This window comes from Salarias fasciatus, chromosome 18 (genome assembly GCF_902148845.1).
Source record: "Salarias fasciatus chromosome 18, fSalaFa1.1, whole genome shotgun sequence".
NCBI lineage: Eukaryota > Metazoa > Chordata > Actinopteri > Blenniiformes > Blenniidae > Salarias > Salarias fasciatus.
In genome coordinates, this window is record NC_043762.1 from 1,864,849 (window position 1) to 1,885,415 (window position 20,567).

General features: G+C 48.7%; 2 protein-coding genes across 2 annotated transcripts; one reads left to right on the plus strand and one right to left on the minus strand.

The window, feature by feature from the left end:
* Positions 1–391: 391 nt before the first annotated feature.
* On the minus strand, positions 392–2,190 carry LOC115405171 (pyruvate kinase PKM-like). The gene has a single exon (XM_030114661.1). The coding sequence runs from the start codon at positions 2,120–2,122 to the stop codon at positions 527–529; it is 1,596 nt and encodes a 531-aa protein (XP_029970521.1). The 5' UTR covers positions 2,123–2,190; the 3' UTR covers positions 392–526.
* Positions 2,191–7,807: 5,617 nt separating this feature from the next.
* On the plus strand, positions 7,808–14,339 carry LOC115405376 (potassium voltage-gated channel subfamily H member 2-like). Its single transcript, XM_030114942.1, has 17 exons — positions 7,808–8,037; positions 8,376–8,448; positions 8,686–8,805; positions 9,009–9,181; positions 9,288–9,426; positions 9,576–9,713; positions 9,820–9,974; positions 10,061–10,302; positions 10,419–10,618; positions 10,736–10,823; positions 10,915–11,079; positions 11,219–11,340; positions 11,964–12,035; positions 12,413–12,503; positions 13,097–13,295; positions 13,477–13,858; positions 14,304–14,339. Exons 1-17 carry the CDS (start codon positions 7,808–7,810, stop codon positions 14,337–14,339), a joined length of 2,625 nt encoding a protein of 874 aa, XP_029970802.1.
* Positions 14,340–20,567: the final 6,228 nt, after the last annotated feature.

A 20,567-nucleotide genomic window follows, 5' to 3' on the forward strand; every position in this document is an offset into this window, starting at 1 on the left:
TTTTTTTTTTTGCTCTGCTCCCACTTTCTCTTTGTTGAGCTAGGGACTGTCTTCCTCTTCCTCCAGCATTTTTTTTTTCTCTGCTCCCACTTTCTCTTTGTTGAGCTAGAGACTGTCTTCCTCTTCCTCCAGCATTTTTTTTTCCTCTGCTCCCACTTTCTCTTTGTTGAGCTAGAGACTGTCTTCCTCTTCCTCCAGCATTTTTTTTTTCCTCTGCTCCCACTTTCTCTTTGTTGAGCTAGAGACTGTCTTCCTCTTCCTCTTCCTCTTCCTTGTTTTGAATGAAGAGACTCGACGTGAGAGGAACGGAAACGTTATGTGGAATCGTTCCGAGCAGGGCTCCACTCCCATCCGACATGGCTTTTGGGCCACGGATACTGAACTCCACTTCTTTTATAATTTCCTACGTGCCTGACTGTTTAAGGGTCGAGTCTGTTGGCCCGGGTGTTGGATGGGAAGGGAGGAGAGTCGTGTTGTGGAGCGCTATGGAAGACAGATGAGGTGGAGATGGAGACAGCGGAGCCACTTAGACCACCAGGACCACGCGCATGGTGTTGGTGTAACCGGAGCCTGGACGCCAGCCGGTCAGGACGATGACCACGTCGCCCTCTTTGAAGAAGCCTCTGACCTTTCCCATTTCCATGGCGAAGTTGACGCGCATGTCGACGTCCTCGGCCCACACGTCGTCGGCGGGCTTGGTGTAGAGGACCGGGAAGATGCCGCGGTACAGGTGGGCCTGGCGGGCTGTCTGGGCGTTACGGGTCACGGCGAGGATGGGGGCGCGGGGCCGGTACCTGGAGATCAGGTGGGCGGACCTTCCGGAGCCCGTGAGCACAATGATCGCTGAGGCTAAGCTCTTTAAGGAGGCCTCCACTGCGCCGATTGCAATGGCCTCGGCGGAATCTTTGCAGTGCGGCGTGGAGCGCTGCAGGTCCTCAAACACCTGCCGGTGGAACATGGCTGCCTCGGCTTCGCGGGCAATCATGTGCTGTGTGCGCACCGCCTCCAGAGGGTAGTCTCCCTTGGCAGTCTCGCCACTCAGCATGACGCAGTCGGCTCCGTCCAGGACGGCGTTTGCTACGTCGCTACCCTCGGCACGAGTGGGTCGGGGCTTCTTGATCATGCTCTCCAACATCTGAGTGGCACATGTGATGGGCTTGCCAGCCCTGTTGCAGCGACCAATCATCATCTTCTGGGCGAGGAAGACCTTCTCTGTGGGGATCTCGATACCCAGATCGCCACGGGCCACCATGATCCCGTCGCTGGCGTCCATAATCTCATCGAATCTGCGGACACCCTCGTGGTTCTCCAGCTTGCTGATGATCTTGATGTTCTTGCCCTTCTCTCCCAGCACTGCCCGGACGGCGTGCACGTCGTCGGCTTTGCGGATGAAGGAGGCAAACACCATGTCGACTCCCTGTTCCACACCGAACTGCAAGTCCTTGATATCCTTATCGGAGACAGCAGGCAGGTCCACGGCGGCTCCGGGCAGGTTCACACCCTTCTTACTGCCCAGAGTGCCGCCATTCTCAATCTGGCAATTGAGGAAATTGGAACCAATCTCCTTGACCTGCAGAGAAATGAGTCCATCGTCAATGTAGATCTTGCTGCCGATTTCCACCACTTTGGTAATGTTTTTGTAGTCGAGCCAGAGGATGTCTTCGCTGCAGTTGTCTTGGTAAGAGTCATCCAGGGTGAGCTTGATCATCTTGCCCTTCTTCAGCTCCACCTCAGCTGTGCCACTTCCCTGGATAAGGCCGGTCCTGATCTCTGGGCCCTTGGTGTCCAGGGCAATGCCGATGGGCCTGTACTGAATGCTGCCGGGCTCGAAGCTCTCGCATGCCTCACGCACATTCTTGATGGTTTCTGCATGGTACTCGTGCGTGCCGTGGGAGAAGTTCAAGCGAGCAATGTTCATTCCAGACTTGATCATCTCCTTGAGCATGTCCACAGATCGAGAGGCCGGCCCGATGGTGCAGATGATGCCGGTGTTACGTGCGGTGGTGGGCTCAGAGTCGATGTCCAACAGGCACACGTGTTCCAGGAAGGTGTCTGCCATGGCAGCGTTGAGCTGCTGTGTCTGGACGAAGGCAGAGCCCATGTCACACTTTGAATGAGGCATGGCGATCACTGGTGCAACCTGAGGAGTACTTGAGGCGCTGAGTGTGCCTCGACCGCAGTTCGTGTCGTAACACTGAGGGTCGTTGCCCTCTTGTTCTTCTTCTTCCTCTGCTGACACAAACTTGTCTTTGTCCTCAGAGCTGCAGAACTTCTGCAGCGCTGTCTTCATCTCTTCACCTTTGTCGCAGAGCCCAGAGATGTCCTGAGGGGCAGTCTCTTCAGGAGGCTTCATGTGAAGATAGTCATGTCCCAAAGATAAGAGTTTTCCCACCTGCTGACTCAAGCGCTCGTACACTTGTTCAAGACCTCTTGTCTGGTCGCACAGCTCATCCATCTCTCTTCTCAGCTCTTTGCAGTCCTTGAGACAGGAATGTGCATTTTCATACTGCTGGCAGAGGGCAAGCATTTCTATCTGCAGTTTGTAATTTTCCTCCAGCTTTTCATCCCTTTCCTGCTTCACTTGTGAATACTCCATTTCCATTTGTCTGTGGTTCTTCAGTTTTCCATTAATCTCCTGAATCTGTCCCTGGAGGGCTGCGGTGACTTGCTCTAACGCTCGGTTTGTCTCCTTCTTGCGTTTGCATTTTTCCTCCAAGTAATTTTGCTTGGAGACTTCCAGCCGGAGGTCTCGAGCTGTCTTCCCCAGAGTCTCATTTCGTTTTCTCAGGGTTCGAGTTGCCGCCTTTGCTGCCTTGTAGTCCTTTTCCAGAGCTTTTCTGTGTTTCTGTGTTTCTGTGTTTGACGTTTCTCTTCGATGCAGCCTATGATCAGGTCAGCTAGGGATTCTAAACTAAACCAAACTAAACTAAACTAAACTAAACTAAACTAAACTAAAACAAACCAAACCAAACTAAAGTAAACCAAACTAAACTAAACTAAACTAAACTAAAACAAACCAAACTAAAGTAAACCAAACCAAACTACAGTAAACCAAACTACAGTAAACCAAACTAAACTAAACTAAACTAAACTAAACTAAATTAAATTAAACTAAACCAAACCAAATTACACTAAACAAAATTAAACTAAACCAAACTAATTTAAACTAAACTAAACTATACTAACTAAATACTAGTTTAAACAGTTAAGTATCCACAAAGCTGCCCCAGGAGCTAGAATGCTGTGGGAAGTACGGTGCACTGAGCCCTGTCCTCTAATGTCTGAATGTTATTCCCTTTAGTCCGTTCATTGCTTTTCACCTGCTGTCCCCCCCTTCGAGGGGGAGTCTTCTCCAGTTTCAGTTGCTGACTCCACTATTACGAAGGCCTATGAACAAGCTCCGTCCGGACCGGGAGGACACCCCTGTCGGTCCTGCCCGTGGACTGGCTTCGGTTCTACTGCTGGGATCCGTGGTTCTTGTGCTGGACCGTCCAACGAACTGTCCTCAACATTGTCCTAGGCTTTACTTCTTATTGTCTCATGCTAGCTGTTGCCAAAGCTGTCCGTCCCTGGGAGAGGGATCCCTCCATACTGTGGTTCTCCCCAAGATTTCTTCTTTTCCCACTGGGTTTTTGGAGTTTTTTCTTGCCGGATGTGAGGGTCGAAGGCGGTGGTTGCTTCGTTCTGTCTCGTTACTGTAAATATTGACATATTACCATTATGCTTATTCACTGTTTTTACTTTTACCGACAAATGTAACATCTTGAAGCCCTCTGAGGCAACTGTTGTTGTGATACTGGGCTATACAAAAATAAATTGATTGATTGATTGATTGATTGATTGTTTCAGTTTGCTGCACACCTCCTGGATTTGCTCCTGGAGAGTTTGGTTGGCCTGCAGGAATTGATCTCTCTCTTTCTGTGCAGCCCTGCATTTCTCCTCCAAGGCTATCTGAGCCTGGAGTCTGCTGCTGAGCTCCTGCACTTGCTTATTCAGCAGCTTGTTTAAACTGCTGGCCGCTTCCCTCTCAGCTTTCAGCTGTTTGTACCTGTACTGGGCTTCCTGGGTGCTGGTGAGCTGGCTGTGGAGCGCCTCCTTCTGGACACTCAGTGCTCTGTTCTGTTCTTTGATGGCTTCTGTTTCCTCAAGAACAGAACAAGACTTTTTGGCGTTCGCTGTGTTTACAGGCTCGCCTCTCTACCACGTTAAGATCTTTCCCATCAGAGGACCCCATTACAGCGTTTACATCAGGGGTGTCAAACTCATTTTAGCTCAGGGGCCACATGGAGTAAAATCTAATCCCAAGCGGGCCGGACCAGCAAAATCATGGTATGTAACTTAAAAACAACAGCTTCAGATTGTTTTCTTTGTTTCAATACTGTCCAAAGTAGGACAAACACAACACTGGCATTAATCATAAAAACTTCAAGTTACTTCAAAATTCTGAGGACAAAGAACACACAAACACACAATGCCTCAGCGATTCACAGAACCAAAACAGTATCACAGACCACAGAACTATATCAGGGTGTTATTTCTCAGGCAGAAATGTTGATAAAAATGATAAAACTCTGTTGCCCAAACAAGTGCAAGAACCACAGTCACAAATCATACATAGGTTCAATGTGCAAAACAATAAAATACAATAAAAAAAAAATTGCACAACATAAAAAACATATGAACATAAAGCTGGAGCCTGGGGTCAGTGCGTCCAAAATAGTGCAAACACAACATCACTATTCAGCATAAATCCCATCAAGTTATTTAAATATTCTGAGGACAAGTAACACACAAACACACAATGCCTCAGCGATTCACAAAACTGTATAAAGGTGTCTCGGGCAGCAGTTTAAGTGGGGTTGCATTGTTTATTTGACTCCTGATACCTGGCGTCTTTCAGCTTTCACCAGCGCATCAATATCAGGCGTCTCATTCTGAGTGACAGCCAGCTTCAGGATGTGATTCAAGAGGCTGTGCGTGAGCCTTGAGCACAGCTTTGTTTCATTAATGCTCATTATAGAGAAAACCTGCTCACAAAGATGTGGTTCCAAACATGGACAACAGCTTTGCAGCGAGGGATGTCAAGTTGGGGCAACCTGGCAAGAGGTTCTGGTAAAATGTCTCCAAGCTGACTGCGGCAAATTTGCCCTTCAAATCTGAGTCGCACTGCAAGTTAGTTATTTCAAGTTGGATGTTGACGGGCAGATCAGAGGGATTCACGGTGAATGGCGAGCAAAACACTTTGAAGTCTTTCTCCAGTTCACCAAAGATCTGAAAACGTTGCTCAAACTCCTGCAACAGTCCCGTTATTTTATCTTTGAACCGCTTCATGTCCGCGACACGTTGGCTCGCGCACACACGTTTCAGACGGGGGAAGTGCGCCGCATCGCCACCGGAGAGTTGCGTCTCCCACAGTGACAGCTTCAACTTGAAAGCGGATGCTGTCGTAATACTGTGTGACAACTTTGTTGCGCCCTTGTGGCTGTTTGTTCAAGTTCTTCAGGAGCTCGGGAACATCCACCATAAATGCAAGGTCCTGCATCCATTCTTCAGGATGAAATTCTAACACCGGTTTGCCCTTTCTTTCCATGAACTGATGAGTTTCTTCTGGTAAGTCACAGAAACGCCTCAGCACAGCACCTCGGCTTAACCACCTTACCTCAGTGTGGTATGGCAAGCCATAGATGTGGTCTTTCTCTTTGAGAAGGCTGTCAAACTGACGGTGATTCAGCCTTCTGGATCGGATGAAATTCAGCGTTTGGATGACCACCTTCATGACGTGATCCATGTTTAATGACTTGCAACACAAAGCCTCCTGCTGCAAAATACAGTGAAAAGTCCAAAAATCACGTCCTCCATTTGCAGATTGCACTTTCTCTTTGAACTTTGTCACAACACCTGCTTTTCTCCCGATCATTGAGGGCACACCATCCGTAGCCAGGCTGACAGCGGGACCAATCCACTCCCACCCTGTCCAGGGCGCCGACGAGTGCGGTGAAAATATCATCGGATGTTGTTGTACCTGACATTGGCACCATCTCCACAAACTCAAATTGAGGCAATGAGAGCGAAAAAGCATATAATGGTAAAGGTAGAATCTGGCAGGCAAAATACAAAGGAGCTCACCTGATTGGCTCTTGCTCAACCGACTTGCTCTGCCCTGGTATAAACAGTTTGCTTGCAGAACACAATTGCTGTTGCGCCATCCAGTGGACACATTTAGAACAGCAGTTTATTGAAAAATTGCAGCTCATATGTACTTGACATAATCATCTCTCGGGCCAAATTAAATCCTTTTGCGGGCCTGATCCGGCCCGCGGGCCGTACGCTTGACACCTCTGGTGTACATGAAAACTGAATGTGGTAACTGGAATACTCAGTTTTTATGGCGTAAGATGTGACCCCATCAACTGACGGGGCTGACATACGCATGAAGCTCCGACTGTAGGAAATAGCCCCATGTGCTGTTTACATGGACTGTGATGGGGTCAAAACCTGACTGACATTTATCTCTCAGCTGGATGAATTCCACAGAGAACATTGCTGAACTTCAAATATCTCCACAAATAAAGCAACAGCACACTGTTTGAACCTTTTAATTCATTTTAGTTTGAATTTGTGTTTGCAAATGTGCACGCTGTAACTTTTTTATGCACATATATGTGTGTGTGTGTGTGTGTGTGTGTTGTCTCCAGTCTCACAGCTTTTAGCTCTGTTTCTGCTGTGTATTTTATGCTCTGAATGTGTCTCAGAAGAAAGACTGTTTCCTGTTTGAACCTGATCTGCATGTCGAAATGATGGAACCTGTGATGACAACAAGTCCGATGAGCCACATAGAGACCAAAGCAACACACTGTTTGTAAGACGCTAACATGTGATCCGAGGCTGTTAGATATGCCAGTCTGGTTGTCTTGTTTCTGATACAAGTGTTTATTCCATCATTCATGCAAGTTAGGGACACATTTTTATAGTCAGATTAACTTCTGCTTTTTTAAAATAGTCTCAGTAAATGAACTGTGCAGGAATCACTCTCAGTTTTGAGTTCCCTCCCGGGAAAAACAGAAAAATGAAAAATGGCAGCAATCCTAAACAATAACTCTTAATGTCTTGTGAAAATGGATAAAAAGATGGATGTTTTTCATTTGTTCTCTCACCACAAGGAGTGTGTTTCCAGTGTGCGATCGATGTTGTTCCAGTTAAGAATGAAGACGGTCTGGTCATCATGTTCATTCTGAACTTCGAGCTTCCCACTGATCCCAGAGTACCCAGCAGCTCTCCGGTTCAGGAACTCAGCAGAGTGCTGCAGATCCCCTGGCTGACCTCAGGTACGCTCCAAACACTCTGCTGTCACTCCAGGAGTGTGGACAGTGTTCGCCACTCTCCCACACTGCCTCATGAGTCTTCTCATCTCCTTGGTTTTTTCTAATTCTTCCACCATTTCCAATTTGGATGAGCTGTAGCTCTACACAGAAAAGAGAAGAATAAATAGTATTGAAGGTAAAATATCAGAATGACAGGGTAAAGCTAAGAGTAATGTTAAATATTTGAACCAATCAATCTGTATTTTCATTCTTCAGCCTGTAGAGTAACTTCTCCATGTTTTCCCTCCGTCTGCCGTCCAGCTCGACGTCGACGTCTCCGCCGCCTCCTGCGCTCCCTCAACCCCAGCGTGGGGGTCCTGTCACAGGACAGCGAGCTGGGCGCTCCCCACCCGGACCTCCTTCCTCTGGGACACGAGTCCGTGGCCCTGGACAAGCTGCTGTCCCTCCCTGAGAGGCAGCAGCTGGGAGAGGCTGCAGCCGAGCTCATGCTGTGGGACAGCGAGGAGGACGAGGACGAGGACGAGGAGCCGCCGCTCAGACCCCACGACTCCCGCCCTGCCAGGCGACGGAGCGAGGGTGATGGGAAGAACAGAGATAAAGGGGAAGGCTGTGGGGTGCCGGTGGACACCAGGGCAGCAGGTAGAGCCGCTGCCGCCCCGGCTTCTGCCCCCCCGACAGTGGCGCTGCCGCTGGCCTCCGCCCACGCTCCTCAGAGGTAACCCCACCTCCAGAGGCACAGCACACACTGGTCAGGGTACATGTGTGAATCTGTGGGAGTTTCTGGGATGGCCACTGGCTGTCTGGGCCCTGAGGGCCTCTCTGGCCTGCTTCTGATCTTCACAGAGGTCAGAGGTCGTATGCATGACCTTCAGTCACTCTCCGTGGCCCTGGTCAAGCTGCTGTCCCTGGTGAGAGGAAACACACTTCATTCAATAGACTGTCATCAGCAGTTACCACTGCGCAGAATGCAGTAATTTTACCCTTTGAGCTGAATGACGTCAGTAGTAAAACACTGAGGCTGTGCTCTCCCTCAGTCGGCATGGTAACCATTAGAAAGAGCAGCGTTCCCGTCGGGACGTCGGACTCTGATCTGCGCTGCCGGACAAACAGCCAGGTACACACACCAGTCAGAGCCATTCAAGTACTGTTTAAATGAAATGCTTTGGGAGCGTGGAGCTTGACTTCAACTTCTCCCAACAAGATTCTGTCCTTTTAAAGTTTGAGAATGAATCTTACAAAGTCAAGGAGAGCACAACCATGCTGTGTAGAATTTTCAAACGCTCGTCTTGTTGCTGTCAGTGAAAATGCTGAACTTTCTCTCTGATGTTTGGTATGTTCTTTCCTGGCGTTTGTACGGATTCAGCAAATGACTCAGAGCTTACTGGACACCAAGACTGAGGCCTACGTGACTCTGCCCGATGGGGAAATCAGACCTTGCAAACTGATGGACAGAACGCACCACGTCACAGAAAAAGTCACCCAGGTTGGTCCAGCTGATGCGCCACACACTTTTTCAAATATCCCTCTCACATCAGTGCCTTCACCGAGGGCCTGGAACCGCCCTGAGGCCACCAGAAACTTCAAGGAAGATTAGAAATGTCTTGAAATGCGGCCTTTTGGCCAGGAGAAGCTCCTCTTAAGTGTGTTTACCTGAGTGTAAACTCTGTGGCCGTTTGAGCTGTGCAGGTCCTCTCTCTGGGCGCTGATGTGTTACCTGAGTACAAGCTCCAGACCCCGAGGATCCAGAAGTGGACCATCCTTCACTACAGTCCCTTCAAAGCGGTGTGGGACTGGGTCATTCTGCTTTTAGTCATTTACACCGCCATATTCACACCGTACTCTGCTACCTTTCTGCTGAGGTGGGTCCAGATTCTCTCCAGCCTCCAACCGCTTGAAGATGAAGCTGCGTTTTAACAGGTTTGATTTCTCCACTTTGTCTGGATTCCTCCTTTTCCTGGTGCTCAGTGAGCAGGAGGAGGCAGCCATGCAGAGCTGCGGTTACTCCTGCTCTCCGCTGAGCGTGGTGGATTTCATCGTGGACATCATGTTCATTGTCGACATTATCATCAACTTCAGGACCACATACGTCAACTCCAATGATGAGGTGAACTGATCCGATTGTCCGAGTCACTTCAGATCCTGTGCTCTCCTCACAGCTGAGATCTAACTGGATTTTTCTGTAGATGTATTAAAGGATCGTGTCCCTGCAGTGAAAATGAGGCTTGCTGTTTGTCTGTGGTGGATTGTTGAAAGGTGGTGAGTCAGTCGTCTCGCATCGCCGTCCACTACTTCAAAGGCTGGTTTCTCATCGACATGGTGGCAGCCATTCCCTTCGACCTTCTGATCTCGCGCTCTGGAGAGGAAGTGGTTCGGGCCGGTGGCGAGGGAGAGGTATGAGCAGGGTGAAAAACAGTGATGGCGGGTCAAGAATACTGAGAAGAAGCACAAGACTTTAGAGGACGGGATGATTTCTGTCATCTGGACCTTTTCCTTAAAGACCACCACTCTGATCGGTTTGCTGAAGACGGCTCGGCTGCTGCGGCTGGTGCGTGTGGCGAGGAAGCTGGACCGTTATTCAGAGTACGGCGCCGCCGTCCTCTTCCTGCTCATGTGCACGTTTGCCCTCATCGCCCACTGGCTGGCCTGCATCTGGTACATCGCTCCACCTCACCAGCCAAGCGCATTCACTCGTGTGTTTCACTCCCTGGCGGTGAACCGGTTTGCTTCCTCGGCCTCAGGTACGCCATCGGTAACGTGGAGCGGGCCACGTCGGCCGGGATCGGCTGGTTGGATAACCTGGGAGACCAGCTGGGGCGGCCGTACAATGACTCGGTGCTGGGTTCGGGTCCTTCCGTTCGGGATAAATACGTCACGGCTTTGTACTTCACCTTCAGCAGCCTCACCAGCGTGGGCTTCGGAAACGTCTCACCAAACACCAACTCGGAGAAGATCTTCTCCATCTGCATCATGCTGATTGGAGGTGATTTCATGGAGGGTGTTGGAGTGGTTCCTCCTCATATTTTGGGGTTGTGGACTCAGCAGACCCCCCTGTGCCTGCAGCAGCTGACTGATCCAGCGCTCGCGTCTCTCCTGCAGCTCTCATGTATGCCAGTATTTTTGGAAACGTGTCCGCCATCATCCAGAGGCTTTACTCCGGCACGGCCCGTTACCACGCTCAGATGATGAGGGTTCGAGAGTTCATCCGCTTCCACCAGATTCCCAATCCTCTCCGGCAGCGGCTGGAGGAGTACTTCCAGCACGCCTGGTCCTACACCAACGGCATCGACATGAATGCAGTGAGTTGGATTTGACTGGTCTTTGGAGAAGCTATCCAAGCCTGTTAGGCTCAGACGGTCTTTGAATCAAAATGAAGCGAGACGTTAACCTTCTGTCTCTGACGTCTACATTCGTAGGTGCTGAAAGGCTTTCCAGAGTGCCTGCAGGCAGACATTTGTCTCCACCTCAACAGGACTCTGCTGCAGAACTGTAAAGCCTTCAAAGGTCGTAAATGAAGCGACAAGTATATGAATCTCTAAATGTTTCTGAATTCAGCTGTAAAAAAGACCACGCACTTGTTTTTGCTCTTGTCCAGGATCTACTAAGGGCTGTCTTCGGGCCCTGGCTATGCGGTTCAAGACCACCCACGCCCCTCCAGGAGACACTCTGGTCCACGCCGGAGACCTGATATCGGCGCTCTACTTCATCTCCAGAGGCTCCATCGAGATCCTCAGAGGAGACGTGGTGCTCGCTATCCTGGGTATGGCTGTATGTTCTCTCAGTCTGTGGATACATGAATTTGTCTTGTTGAAATAATCTGTTGGTTTTGAGATTGTGGGTTCAGCTCCAGCAGGCCATGAAAGTCAAATTGAACACATCCACCGTTTCTCCTGCTCCAGGTAAGAACGACATATTTGGGGAACCCATCAATCTGTATTCACTGCCTGGGAAGTCCAGCGCTGACGTCCGAGCTCTGACCTACTGCGACCTGCACAAGATTCAAAGAGAAGATGTGCTGGAGGTAACAGCTGTCGCAGTCCGGCCGGAGTGTGTTTGGGTGGTGGCGTCAGTAGCCTCCGCACGCAGAGGCTGTACTCATGGATTTGAATGTTACGTTTGGTTTCAGTCAGGACTTGAACACGTCTGCAGGAGTCAGATCTTTCCTCAACCTCGACTCTCTCTGTGACTTCATTTCTCTCTGAAGAAACCGCTGATAAATGCAGTGACTGTTTCTGGTGTTTCGGAGACTCGCGTCGCTCTGGGAAGCTGTGACTCGGTGCCCTTGAGCATTGCGCTGAACCGTCACCGTCACTGTCTGTTTGACGAGGTGACTGACTGATGCTGTGGGGCTGCTGCAGCAGAGAGGAACCAGCTGGATAATGAAATCCTGATACTATTTATACGGCATAATATAGTCAGCATGGAACACAGGGCTATATAACAATAACATGAAATAAAACAAAACTGAGTTTCATAAAGAAATCAATTGATCCAATAGTCAAATGTGTAAAAGATTACAAGAAGGTGTTAAACAAAGACAAAAAAACATGCAGGGATCCGTTTTTATATGCAGCCTTTACTGCCCATAGGTTTTTTTCTTTATTTCAATAGTGCAGCTCACTCTGGTCGGTGTCTGTGTTGCAGGTTCTGGATATGTATCCTGAGTTTTGTGAACACTTCTGGTCCAACCTGGAAATAACCTTCAACCTGAGAGATGTATGTTTCACCGGCGCCTCCTGCTGGACACATCAGACTGTCTGTCAGGGAAGCTGCTGGAGGTTTCAGTGATCTTGACTTGAAAGGCATCCTTTCTTCTGCAGGGACAAATTCATTCGTTTTAAACTCCACTTTTTCATTCAAGCTGCTTTTTAATTCATGATTTCTTTAAAAACAAGAAATAAACGATGGTCAAGTCAATCAAAGCCCCTCTGCTGTCTTCACCTGCTGCACCCTGCTTGTTACTGATTCTGCTTAGTGCAGTCCTGATGGATTATTTCCGGTATTAACTGAGTGAACCTGGTGAATATTGACCCAAAGGTTGTGTAGTTTGTGGCAAATGACCACGTTGTTCCCGTGCTGGTGCTCCTGTGCAGGTGAATAATGACGCTGTGAGTCTTCTCAGCGGAGACGACGGTGACGGAGGAAGCCGGCCTCACAAACACAAACTGTCCTCCGCTCACACAGGTCAGGACTCCGGCCTGCTCGTCTAAAATGCTCCTTTTTTCACATCCGTGGCTTATTAAGTGACATTGAGTTGAATATCGAGACGGACCACATCACCGTCATCACAGTGTATTTTCACTGCTGTGTGTGTTTGCAGGGGACAGCGTTTCCATGAGGGGTCAAAGAGCGGCGTCTGGATGGAGGAGGAAGCAGTGGGAGCACCGCGGCAGCAGCAAACCAGACCAGCATCAACATATCTTGTATGTTTTGTTATTCACGTCCTAAAAAGTTTAGTGTCTCCATTTTAAATAATCGTGACCATGCTTTCTCTTTTCATCTGAGGCCATGATTTTTACATAACTGACCAAACTGTCAACTCTTGAATGAGGAAGCAGCAGTTTGTAAGAGAGAGTGTGTGCAGATACGGCCCGGTGTTCTCCGGTGAGGAGGCCCACCCGGGAGATCCAGAGGGAACCAGTCCCGTCCAGACCTGCAGCACCAGGGGCCGCTCCAGCTGCAAGGACGAGTCCCACAGAACAGGCGGTAAACGTTCAGAGACGATCTGAATCACCGGCACGACGCCACACTCGGCTCAATACCTGCTTCACCTGCAGGAGACTCCGGCGTCTGTCCGCTCTGGAGCGCAGAGCCCCCCAGGACCCCCTCTCCACTCTGCCCTCCTCCTCCCCCCCGGACCTCCCACTGGCCCTCCAGCCCCACCACCCCCCCCTGCTCTCCTCCGCCTGTCGTCTCCTGGAGGCAGAAGGTGGATTTAGGCGACCGACTGGAGGCCCTGCAGCAGCAGATCAGCAGGTGGGCTCAAACTCTCATCCACCGTCACACCCAACCACTTCCTGTTTCTCTGTAGAAAATAAAAGTTGACTTCATCTAATAAAGTTAAAGGACACACACACACACACACACACACACACACACACACACACACACACCGTGGAAGCTGATCTGTATCCCATAGATGGTGTCTGTGTTGCAGGCTGGAGTCTGGCATGTCAGCGAACATCGGGGCCATCATGCAGCTTCTTCAGAGTCACATGTCCGTGGTCCCGCCTTCCTACAGCACCATGACGTTAACCCCCACCCTCCCCTCCTCTGCGTCCCCCGGGGACCGCTCGGCTCCGCCCTCCCCCTCGGACCGATCAGCAGACTCCGACTTCCAGCAGCTCAGAGACGATCAAGCCTTTTTTCCCCCCGAGTCAGACACCTCCGCCTCCCGACCCCGTCAGACCCGTCAGGACCCTTCCTTCCATCTGTCGCCCCTCGTGGCCCCCCTCAGCACCCAGACCCCCCCGCTGCCCGTCAGCCTCCAGCCGTCCTCCGCTCCGGTCTGCTCACACAGCTCCGTCTCTGTTCTGCAGGTAAGAGCGACATTAGAGCTGTCAGCTCGCCACAGATAAAGAAACTTGACTTATTTCCACAAAACCTGAATAAGAGGAAGAATTTAAAGAGCAAGAAGTTCAGTGTCAGGACATTTTCTCTCCTGACTCCCATTCCTTCAAATGTTTGCACACACCTTCTAATTCAGTGTTTTTACTTTATTTTCTTGATTATTCACCGAAGGCATCAGAACTATTGACGAACACAGATGGAATTATGTTGTGAACACGAGTGTGAAATAAGTGAAACCATCTTTCATATTTTGGTGATATAAGTTACCATGACCGACCGTCAGCCTTAGAGGTGTGAGGCATGAAATGAATGATTCAAATAAAGTCAGCATGATGGAGCTTAAGCGTTTGCTATTGCAGATGGGCGCTGATATAACCAGGATCTCTGCTTGATGGTCTTTCTCTTTGGTCATAGAGTGGACACAAGGCGCCAGAGGAGCAGGGCCTGTGAATCCTGAGTCTGGAGGTCTGCCATCGTCTCTGGAGAGCAGCAAGGCCCGGACACCACCTCAGGGGTCTGCAACTTCCTGCTCCACAGCCCCTCTGGTGACTGCTTCCCTGCTGCTGAACATTATGTGTAGATACTCAGAGTATTTACTTTCATTTTCTGCATTAACATGTAACCGGCACGGTGAAACGTGTCTAATAAATCAATATTCACCTTGATGAAGAAGCCAGAAACGTGATATTTACTTTTAGTTTTTGTTGTAGGCAACGTGCAACATTTTTTTATCATCAATTCTTAATTTATTTGAAATATTATGAACAAAATCAAACCCCATGAGTTGAAATGTTAGAAAAAAAACATATTTTGGTACTCTATTGTTGATGATTTTAAATATGAAAATGTTTTCTGTCATTTATTGTATTTTTTTTCATGAACATATTGTCATTTATATGAATCCAAACTCTGAAATGGTCCAAAGTGATCTGGATTCAAGTGATTTGTGTTTGAGTTCAGTGGAGATTCAGCCGAGAGGTCATGAAATGATGACAGCCCTTTGATTGCATTTTGGGGGCCTGTTTCCACGACAACGGCGCTCCTCAGGTGGAACTTTCCTTATGTGTTTTCTTTCCAAAAACATCCAACAGCGCCCCCCATTGTTTACAGAATTTGTGCTGTTGTCATGGAGACAGACATTGTTTTGGGACCTGAAACTGTCTCCTGATCACAGTGAATGTGTTTTTCTTTCTCGTGAAAAGTACAAATAATCAAGTCTCCGCCATGTTTCTAGTTTTAAGTGAACTTTTGTAAAGTTTCTGGAGCTTTGTTTCAGCTCTCTGTCACTTCCGGTTCATCCTTGTTGTGAGGAAGACGATGAGGGAGGAGGAAGACGAGGGCGTCTTCATGAAGTTATAAATGTACTGTGTGTTTCTGGTTGACTGGAGTGCTTTCAGTTTTCTCAGATGACATTCCCTATGTTGCATGAAAACTTTAGTTTGTTCCAAATAAAACGAAAGGATTTCACTTAAAAGATTTCACATGGATCATACCTCTAACAAATTTCAACCGGAAGAAAACTCCACTGGACAGCTTGACCTCGAGTGTCTGACTGTACATCGAGCATGGAAGCTCGAGACAAGACGAAAGAATCAAGAATCAAAATCAAGACCAACACTTAAAGGTGTAATACAGGATTTTCTATTTGCTTTGAGTTCCGGGTGGATCATCAAAATAACTGGTGGGTCTGTTTGTCAGTCATTCTGACGAGCTGCTTTCCTCAAGCCGTTGTGTGCTCGCTCCCAATCACGTTCTACGTATTGCGCATCCAGAGTGTTTATGTAGCCGTGAGCCTCCGTTTCAGCTAGTGCTTACCGATGGCGAGTCTGACATAATGAAACTGTAACTTTTTCGGAAAACAAGCTTTATGAGCGAGGCCGATCGCAGAAACTGTAAACAGAGCCGTGCACGCCCGGAGAAGATGAGGACGTGCTCGCACGCTTCCGCCATTGATAGGCGTTCCCTGGGAGAAGCAGGAGAGCCGGGCGGATGGTCTGGTAAATGCGTGTTGTTCAAAAAGTGAGTAACAGACGTTTGGCTTCGTCTTTTCGAGACAATCCAGTATTACACCTTTAAGGGACTGAGACCAAGTCAAGACCATGGTCTTAAAAACGACTGCTCTCCACAACACTCTATCTGGTCTTTGCATCATGAGGCTGAATCTCTTGTATGTACGCCATAGATTTGGTCAGTGGTTATTTTTGGGAATGATTCCTCTATCCTCTGGTGGGCTCCACCCGCCGAGGGAACCGTAGGGGCCGGGTGCAGTGTGGATTGGGTGGCAGCCGACGGCAGGGTGCCCGGCGACCCGATCCTCAGACACAGAGACTGGCTCTAGGGACATGGAATGTCTCCTCGTTGGGGGGGAAGGAGCCTGAACTTGTGAGGGAGGTTGAGAGGTGCCGGCTAGATATAGTCAGACTCACCTCCACACAGCCTGGACTCTGGAACCCTCCTCTGGAGAAGGGCTGGACTCTCCACTTCTCTGGCGTTGCCCGCGGTGAGAGGCGGCGGGCTGGTGTGGGTTTGCTTATAGCCCCACAGCTCAGCGCCAGGTGTTGTTCGCATCCCTGGTCCTTCAGGTCGGGGACAGGTGCCTCACTGTGGTCTCGGCTTACGGGCCGAACAGCAGTGCAGAGTACCCGGCCTTCTTGGAGTCCCTGGGAGGGGTGCTGGACAGTGCTCCGACTGGGGACTCCATGGTTCTACTGGGGGACTTCAACGCCCACGTGGACAGCGACGGTGAGACCTGGAGGGGGGTGATTGGATCACACGGCCTCCCTGATCTGAACCCGAGTGGTGTTCTGTGGTCCGGTTCGGGGACCACAGGATTTCATCTCTGCTTTTGCAGATGATGTTGTCCTGTTGGCTTCATCGAACCTGGACCTACAGCATGCACTGCGGCGGTTCACAGCCGAGTGTGAAGCGGCAGGGATGAGGATCAGCACCTCCAAATCCGAGGCCATGGTCCTCGACCGGAACAAGGTGGCTTGCCCCCTCCAGGTCGGTGGAGAGACTCTGGCCCAAGTGGAGGAGTTTAAGTATCTTGGGGTCTTGTTCACAGTGGGGGGCGGGCGGAGGTGAGATTGACAGGCGGATCGGTGCAGCGTCTGCAGTGATCAGTCGTTGTATCGGTCCGTTGTGGTGAAGAAGGAGCTGAGCCGAAAGGCAAAGCTCTCGATTTACCGGTCAGTCTACGTTCCCACCCTCACGTCTGGTCTTGAGCTTTGGGTCATGACCGAAAGGACAAGATCCTGGATACAAGCGGCTGAAAGGAGCTTTCTCCGTAGGGGGGCTGGACTCCCTGAGAGACAGGGGGAGGAGCTCAGCCACCAGGGAGGAGCTCGGAGTAGAGCCGCTTCTCCTCCACATCCAGAGGGCCAGCTGAGGAGGCTCGGGCATCTGGTTAGGACGCCTCCTGGACGCCTCCCTGGGGAGGAGTTCTGGGCATGTCCCACCAGGAGGAGGCCCCGGGGAAGACCCAGGACACGCTGGAGAGACTATGTCTCTCAGCTGGCCTGGGAACGCCTTGGGATCCTCCCAGAGGAGCTGGAGGAAGTGTCTGGGGACAGAAAGTCTGAGCATCTCTGCTGAGACTGCTGCCCCCGCGACCCGGCCCTGGATAAGCGGTTGAAGATGGATGGATGGATGGATGGGTGATTTAAAAAATGTAGCTTGTATTTTTCACAGACTGTCACTGATACCTTATTTCTACTGCTCCACTCTGGACTCAAAATAAAAAAACACCCCACATATTTTTGAGCTGAATTATTATTAAATTGCAGGGTAAATTATAACAAAATGGTTTCTCTTCTGTACTGTAGTGGTTACATTTTCTGACAGAGTCCTCACAGTCCGCGAAAGGCAACAGTCGCTGAAATCAGTTTTGATTTTGTAACCCTCCCCTCGTGTCTGCACCAGGTTTTGGTGTGGTCTAGGTTCGGGAGGGAGGTTGGTTGGAAATTTCTTTTATCTATTTAACTGGACCTTCTGTCCTTCATTCAAACACGACAACAATTGGCAGTTCAAAAAAATATATTGAAGGAACAACAAAAGAATCAACTATTTACAATAATCATTTCACCCACATCTTCTTGTTTCAGTCAAGATAAATGTCCAATACACACTGGCCGGCCAGGCAATCAAAACCAGAAAACCAATAAAGGAAAAAAACTATTGAGTGCACTCAGAAAAATCCTACCGCCCCTTTAAAACGAGTGTCCATGGGATGGCCCAAGATGGTGGAGATGGGGGATGGAGACGATGAAGAAGGGGACGAAGATGGACATCACCCAGAGTGGCACGCTCTGAAGAATGGGGTCGCTGAACGGGATCCAAAAAAAACCAGCCGGGACATCTGTTCACACGGGGTTCAATGGGGGTCTGGTGCATCTGGTCAACTCCTGCAGTCCTGGAGTCGATCTCGGTCACACAAATAATCTGAATCTTATCTCTTGTCTAAAATAATCAAAGCTTCTGCTCAAAAACGTCTGAATAGTCTGGCGCAGGCCAGGGGAGAGAACCAAGATGGCGGATCTCAGTGAGATAGCCACTCCCACCCTTTTTTTTTCGTGCACCAGAATCTCTTTCTAGGGACAATGACAGCTCTCTACTGACACCTAGTGACCAACTTGAAGCACTAATTTTGAACAATCAATGGGAAATCAGAAATATACAAGAACAGACAAAATAATTAACTTCGGGGTCATTAACCCTGGTTACAATTTGAATTATTTATTTATTTATTTTTGGACATTAAGAATTCAAGGAATGTATTGCAGTAAATGTCCACAGTTCTCAAACTGGGATCATCACACAGTTATCTCTGTGTTGGCAGAGAATATAGTGAAAAAGAGAAAACTATCCAGTGAGAGGAGGATGGAAAGGGATGAGTTAGAAATGATAGAAAGGCAACAGCAGCTCAAATGAGTTTTGATTTGAATTATTTATTTATTTGGGACATGCAGAAATAAAGGAATGGGTTTCACGTGATCCTTAAAGGGGCTGCATCATGCAAAATTCACTTTTTGCATGTTTCAACCTTGTTATATAGTTATTTACTCAGCACCCCCCCCCCCCCCTCCCAAGCGGGTTTTTCCTTTGTGCCTGTGTGCTTGAGCTTTCCTTATTTTCCTCCTGCTCAGAGAGGCAGCCCCTCCCATACCCGTGAAAACGGTCTGTCTCTTCCAGTTACGTCACTCGGAGAAGAAGAGTTTTTTCTGACCATATTTATGTTCTTCCTTTAGAAATTCCAGACATTTCATTTTTTTCAAGCTTGTTGTGTCACTTTTTCTCTCATTTCTTGTGGTTGTAGCTATTTTTCCCAGTGTTGCTTGTACATTATTTTGAATCCCTTTTTGACTCTGCATGCGCTGGAAGTGGTGATGGTTCCACTCTGCTCCTCTCACATCATGTCTGTGAGGCGTCCTGTTCACGCTATGTTTGCTGCCTCTGTCCCCTGATTGGTCAGGTTGTGTCCTGGTTGTTACTCTCTAGGATCTGACCCCGACCCCATCTCATCAGGCTGGTACAGCTTGTCTCCGTTTTCCTCTGACATCCTTTTGTTCTGCTCCCACTTTCTCTTTGTTGAGCTGGAGATTTTCTTCCTCTTCCTCCAGCATTTTTTTTTGCTCTGCTCCGACTTTCTCTTTGTTGAGCTGGAGATTGAGATATTGAGGACATCGGAGTGCCGTGGACCTCTTGTTCTCTTTCTTTTAGAAATTCCAGACATTTCATTTTTTTCAAGCTTGTTGTGTCACTTTTTCTCTCATTTCTTGTGGTTGTAGCTATTTTTCCCAGTTTCCCAGCATTCACTCATAGACTTAATTACACCAGTGTCTGAGTGAATAAATACAGCATTTTCTGGCCAGGGTGCATCAGCTGGAGATTTTCTTCCTCTTCCTCCAGCATTTTTTTTTTTGCTCTGCTCCCACTTTCTCTTTGTTGAGCTAGAGACTGTCTTCCTCTTCCTCCAGCATTTTTTTTTTCCTCTGCTCCCACTTTCTCTTTGTTGAGCTGGAGATTGAGATATTGAGGACATCGGAGTGCCGTGGACCTCTTGTTCTCTTTCTTTTGGAAATTCCAGACATTTCATTTTTTTCAAGCTTGTTGTGTCACTTGTCTCTCATTTCTTGTGGTTGTAGCTATTTTTCCCAGTTTCCCAGCATTCACTCATAGACTTAATTACACCAGTGTCTGAGTGAATAAATACAGCATTTTCTGGCCAGGGTGCATCAGCTGGAGATTTTCTTCCTCTTCCTCCAGCATTTTTTTTTTTTGCTCTGCTCCCACTTTCTCTTTGTTGAGCTGGAGATTTTCTTCCTCTTCCTCCAGCATTTTTTTTTTTCCTCTGCTCCCACTTTCTCTTTGTTGAGCTGGAGATTTTCTTCCTCTTCCTCCAGCATTTTTTTTTGCTCTGCTCCCACTTTCTCTTTGTTGAGCTGGAGATTTTCTTCCTCTTCCTCCAGCATTTTTTTTTTCCTCTGCTCCCACTTTCTCTTTGTTGAGCTGGAGATTTTCTTCCTCTTCCTCCAGCATTTTTTTTTGCTCTGCTCCGACTTTCTCTTTGTTGAGCTGGAGATTGAGATATTGAGAACATCGGAGTGCCGTGGACCTCTTGTTCTCTTTCTTTTAGAAATTCCAGACATTTCATTTTTTTCAAGCTTGTTGTGTCACTTT